General features: G+C 34.6%; 2 protein-coding genes across 3 annotated transcripts in view; one reads left to right on the forward strand and one right to left on the reverse strand.

Moving 5' to 3' along the window:
• The window catches only part of LOC118280591 (transcription factor EB), a 113,024-nt gene extending 109,757 nt beyond the window's left edge, over positions 1 to 3,267 (reverse strand). For both annotated transcript variants that reach the window (XM_035600741.2, XM_035600740.2), the window contains exon 1: positions 2,916 to 3,267. In XM_035600741.2, coding sequence (XP_035456634.2) covers positions 2,916 to 3,076 — 161 coding nt within the window. In that variant the 5' untranslated portion in view covers positions 3,077 to 3,267. The remainder of the gene's footprint in view (positions 1 to 2,915) is intronic.
• Positions 3,268 to 3,802: 535 nt separating this feature from the next.
• LOC118280594 (probable small nuclear ribonucleoprotein G) lies at positions 3,803 to 5,193 on the forward strand. The gene is made up of 3 exons (XM_035600746.2): positions 3,803 to 3,945; positions 4,160 to 4,307; positions 4,855 to 5,193. Exons 1-3 carry the CDS (start codon positions 3,914 to 3,916, stop codon positions 4,903 to 4,905), a joined length of 231 nt encoding a protein of 76 aa, XP_035456639.1. The 5' UTR covers positions 3,803 to 3,913; the 3' UTR covers positions 4,906 to 5,193.
• Positions 5,194 to 6,000: the final 807 nt, after the last annotated feature.

Raw genomic sequence — 6,000 nt, forward strand, 5'->3', positions numbered from 1 at the left:
TTATAATATTTATCAACAAACAGTTCCGATAAAAACTCAGTTGACCGATCTACAAATGTAACCGATAAAATCACATGACGAGATAAAACACCGAATTTTTACGAGGTCAAGTAAGAGCGGGCAAGGCTTCTGGTTTTTGTCTATTCCTTTATTTATTGAGTCTAGTTATTAGACCTTTAAATGCCTTTTAGACTATGTCCAGCTCTACATGAGCTGTTGGGGCCACTCCACGTCCTTACATGATTTTATAAGATTTACAAAATATTGTCCCATCTGCACCTGTTAAATTCAAACACATTTTTCACTTTGACATAATCTTTACACGTCCCGACACAATTTAATCATCCTTTATTGTATCGATAAAACATGAAATCGTTCACTGGCCTCTTTTATTCGCAAAATCGACACTTTCGCCGATTAGGAAGTCTGTATCTAAGAATTACATAACCTGTTCAAATCGAGTGCGACGATGCGGTCAATATCAATTCTTTATCTTTTAATTCGGAAGTCATGTTTGTCAGAAATAGAGAAGTAAAGTTCACAAATGTTTTTGACTCCAAAACCGGATTCCAGTGACTAGTTTTCCGGGAAATATCAGCAAGACTTTCTCGGCATCATTACAGCGCAAACTGTAGACGATGCGAAAACGGCTCCTAGATTTTCCTGGTTCACAAACATTGCTCAATACCAACCGGTTATCAACTTTAATACCACATTGCATGTTTGGAGACATTAGACATTCCAAATAAAGAGTCCGTTTTATCATTTAAGCAAATATTCGGGACAATCTCGTATGTGCGCGACAAAGGTAAAATTTTAAGTAAACTTTAAAACTAAAGGCTGTTAATTAACGATAGGTTTTAATTGTCCAAATACGTAGTAGCAGGTACTATCCCAGAGTTTAAAATCAATACAATTAATGATTGGGAAGGAATGTACGAGTAAATAACTGAATAGATAACTGATTTCGTTTAAATCGTCTCAGTAATTTAGGTTTGAGAATACGTAGAAATATTTTTTAGACAAACACTAACGGAGACCTTGACCTCTGTGACATTCAGAAAGTCTCAGTCATAAATGACTTTTAAGAATCAAAGAGTTAAAGAACATGAAAACTGCACCCACGACAAGAATAATGCCAAGTACAAAATGACTCAGTCGTATTTATTACGATTATTTCATCCCCTCCGTCTGAGTCTCGGAGATAAAATCGAATAGACAAACAAATTAATAAGATGAATGGACATAATTATTAATTACAAAATGAATAAATATGACATGAATAAGTATTCTGTTGGATAATTAAAATTAATAACAAAGCGTATAAAGGGCAGTGGCATCGTGTGGAAGCGAAGAAACGAAAGGGCTATAAAATCCTTTTACGAGGGCTTTCATTCCTGCCATTTTAATTTTTAAGATTTTATTTACAGATTCCGTCTTTTTTGGGGATGCGTCGGAGTTTGCTACTAAAAATAATAAACTGTTCCGTGTCATATTACGTACGTATGAAAACGGGTACATACCGGATTTCTTAATATTTTTTCTGTAATTTCATATCGCACCAAGAATTCGAGGGTTATACAAATGGTAATACCATACCACTGGTCTTTTTGCCTGGTGAACACCTTTATTTTATCTTTTTATTTCTGTTAATTGTTTTTGTAACGGTGCAAATAAACTGTTTCTTTCTTTCTTTTTTTATACATACGGTAATAATGCCCGTTCGAGTTACAAACCTGTGCGTTTAATATCAAAATCAAACAGTCCCCATCCAGAGGAATAAGGTCGAAAAAAATACATTTCCACTGCAGCCGAGTACAAAAAACAAACACACGTCTGCAGGTTCCTGTCCTGCCACAACATGATATAATTTTTGCTGTCCACAGCAAGATCATAAACGTTTAATAGTTAGGTCATCGAACGCGCTCGAGCCGACGTAAGCGCCAGTGAAAAATAGATTTAGGTACATTTGTGTCTGCAAATTGTCAAAGTGATTGTCGCTGCAGTCTTTGGTAGGATTTGGACCAATTTTGCACGTAACTAGGGTAGATTGAGAATAAGCAGACCGATTGTTTTCAGCTTCTCATGTAACTAGGTAGGTAGTCAGGTTTTACGACGATTCCAGGAAAATATTAATTCCTGGAATCGTCGTCGTCGTTCCTTACTTAGTTATAGGTATTAAGGCAATTTGTAAATAGTTTTTAAGAAAAATCGATATCTTCAACTTGAGCAAATTCCAATTTTGCACTTACGCCGTTTCCGTAACTGGATAGGTAGGTTTTTATAACTCGTGCGTCGGAAAACTTATTTATTTAATTTATGGAAGTCAAACCGTTTAATTAGGCTCAAACTTTACCTGCCTAGTCTATCTAGTTCTGCTAGACACCCATCACGGGTCAGACCATTTAGACAACCAAAATACGTTGAGTGCCTTGCGGTCCGTAAAGGAGGTCACTTTTGAAAGTAAGTAATTCTGTGCGTCCAAAATATTTACAGTATTTACACTTCTTCTCGACCAAATATATCAGTCAAATAATCTGATTCTGAAAAAAAAAGGAACAAAATACGCCGTTCTCTGTTTACCCCCAAAAACGGCGGGAAAATTCAAACGTCGCTCTAGAACCAGTTTTTAAAAAATAGAGTCACGTGTTTACGCTGATAATGCAAAAGAAAGCGAAGTTTCGTTTCGCACGCATTATATCCGACGAAGGAATGTTTGCAAAATTGTGTAGACCAAAGATAAACAAGAGGTGAAACTGGGGGCTTTGCCAAGTCCAGTTTTCAGGGTCGCGGGCGTACGAACTACGGTGAAATTGTTCCTCATGATGTGCTAAAAATATTCGTAATGTAGACATTCGCAGTAGCGCATCACAAAATAGACGATACGACTTGTTTATAAAAAATGTACCACTTACCTCTCTGTTATCGGCACTGCTTTTGATTTGAGCTCGTAGAACATGAAGTCCTGGTGTTGCTGGGCAGCCGTCATCTCCTCCAAGACTTTCTGGTCAACACTAAAATCTTTCGTCAGGAACGTAGCGAGATCGAATCCCATGTCGATCCCGGATTCATCCATTTTTAACGTGAAACACAAACACAAACTTTCACTAATAACACGTACGACGTTGCGCTAATATCTCATAGTCATTAATCGAACGGACTATTTATTACAACAGTTGATGAATATCACAACAGCATCCATCCTCCCAGCTGTCTACTTGTTGCTATTGTATGGTTAAACTTATTTTGACGTGTGATAAAAGGAATGACTATAGTTCTACTAAATTAAAATTGTCTCAATCTCGTAAGATAAGTTTGAATTTCGTCGTCTTTGTCAATCAATTGGGTTACATTTGCAAAAATAGTTTTATAAAATGGCAATAACTATGCCAAATAGTTGGCTTATTTTTTTTCTAAAAAGTATAGTTTAAAAATATAGTTTTTATTATTTGATGTAATTTTAAATTTTCTATCATCATCAAATCTAAATCTTGAGCATTAATAATCATAAAATGTTAATGGTTATTTTTATTATTGCATATGGCTACACAGAAACCACCTGAAAGAAGGTCTGTTCGAAAACCATAATCTTTTGAATAACAAATATACTGTACCAGATTTTATTATTTCTACCAGGTAATGTAAATTAAATAAAACTTATTTTTACTCATGTTGATACTTTTATAGCAATGCTTTACAATATTCCAATTTATTCTCTGTCATATTTATTAGTCACATTCAAAATCGGTAGAAAATAAACACGTCGCTTCGCATAAAATTCTAATTCTACCATTTCTACCATTTTCAGTAGAAAATTTAAGTGCAAGCCGGACAAACTTCAGTTAGCCGGAACACAAAAATATTGTGAAAATAATTATCTAAATTGTATAAAATATAAATAAAAAGAGTAAAAATGTCGAAAGCTCACCCCCCAGAATTGAAAAAGTAAGTAACACGTTTGAATTTATTGTTATAACTCGGGATTTTGAACTGTAGCGTCCCATGCGCGTCATTGATAACCTAAACAAAACGAATTATTTCTTATTTTTTCGTGCCAAATCTAGTAGAACAGCATGTTATAGTTTCGGAAATCCGTTTTTTATGAAATGCATACGTAGTTTGTGAGTTTTTGTGACAGTTTGTTAAATAATAATTACAGGTTCATGGACAAAAAGCTGTCAATCAAACTGAACGCTGGTCGCGCTGTGACCGGTGTCCTGCGAGGATTTGATCCCTTCATGAACCTAGTATTGGATGAGTCTGTCGAAGAATGCAAAGATGGCCAGCGAAACAACATAGGCATGGTGGTAAGTACCTAATTGTTTATATCAGTTGTTTATGTTCGCTGTCATTGGCGTGCTGCACTTGATGTTATTAATTTATTACTATTATATTCCTGAAGATTAAGTTCCTTGGCCATTGATCGCTTACCATCAAGTAATCAGTCTGGTTGTATTTCATTAAAAATCATGATAACTGCACAAGGTATGCCGAGAAACAAACTTCGACGGATAATATAAGTATTTGACATTTTGATTGTGTTTCAATGAAAGTTACAACACAAGGATGCCTAAATTATTCTAGTGCTGTACCAAATTGTACACAGATATTAATTTGTTTTTTCTAATGTTATGTTTTAAACATATTGTGACCCAAAAGACATTCTTTGCTGAACAAAAACTTTCCGCTTCCTCTGCTATGTTAACCAGTCTCACTTGTCGAATATACCAATGTAAGATTCATTTACAAACTTATTTGTTTTTTATAATAGAATTTTTTATTATGTTCTTTTTTACCATCATTACCATCTTTTTACATACCTATGTTTAATATAATTATTTTTTCTCTTTTCAGGTGATCCGAGGAAATAGCATTGTAATGTTGGAATCATTAGATAGAATATAGTAATAATTTCATTCCCTAAATTATAAGTTATCTATCATAGGGTAATTTGTGGAAGATGCTACACCATCATACCAATGTATGGAGTACATTACACCAAAAATTCCACATTCATTGTGTCTTTGAAAATTTAATTAGTAACTGGTACAAGAAATCTTGTTAACCTTTCAAGGAAGATGTTTAATTTTTGTTTTTACAACATATTGGGTGAGAAAAAAGTGTCTTGAAACTAAACTGTATTTTTTATGAGAGACCTCTTGTGTGGAAATAAATTAATGTAAAATTAAAGTACTATTGTTATTTCATTTATTCTGTCATGGCTGACCAAATTCTAAATTAAACTTAGTTAAAATTCTTAACATTGACTGCTGAAAACACATTCGAGCTAATTTGTATGATCCAAAGCCTAGATAGTAGCTCGCGATAGAACCTGTGAGAATAGGCCTTTGGTCAGCAGTAGCGATTTACAGACTGTGATGTGAAGGCCTAGATTGGCAATGGCCTGATCTGAAGCTATTGTTTGTATAGACAACAAAATTATTGGGTATAATGCAGTACATAGACTGTATCGTAAAATGAGGTGCGTAGATACAGAAGATGGGTGAATAAATGGTGGGAATATGTTCTAACATGTATTCACCCCATTCTTATGTCTATTCATCCTTTGAATTCTGTTCACCCCGTTTTACCGGACTCAACTAATATTATAGAGTAGAAAAAACTAGGCTTTGTATCCCGTGGCTAACATTAAGGTAATCTTTATTTTCTCAGCTGTATACCAAATAACTTGGATTTGAACTTAAGAAAATGGAAACTTCAATATAATATCAACGCAAATATTGTGTCATGCTGATATTCTGTGAGGCCGAGGTATCACTGTTTAATCCGGTCCGTTAATTTTCAAACCATATTTAATACTATACTACCTACCTACTATTTACCTAGGTGATAATCCAAAAACCGAGCACAAACTCTTTAGTTACCTGCTAAGTATTTTCGGAAGGTAAATCCTTCCTTAATGAGGAAGTGAACATACCTACCTGCAGTCGGAATTTGATGTTTATAGCTAGTTTTGAAAGTTAGCGCTCGGCGATGATG

The sequence above is a fragment of the Spodoptera frugiperda genome, chromosome 16 (assembly GCF_023101765.2).
Source record: "Spodoptera frugiperda isolate SF20-4 chromosome 16, AGI-APGP_CSIRO_Sfru_2.0, whole genome shotgun sequence".
Taxonomy (NCBI): domain Eukaryota; kingdom Metazoa; phylum Arthropoda; class Insecta; order Lepidoptera; family Noctuidae; genus Spodoptera; species Spodoptera frugiperda.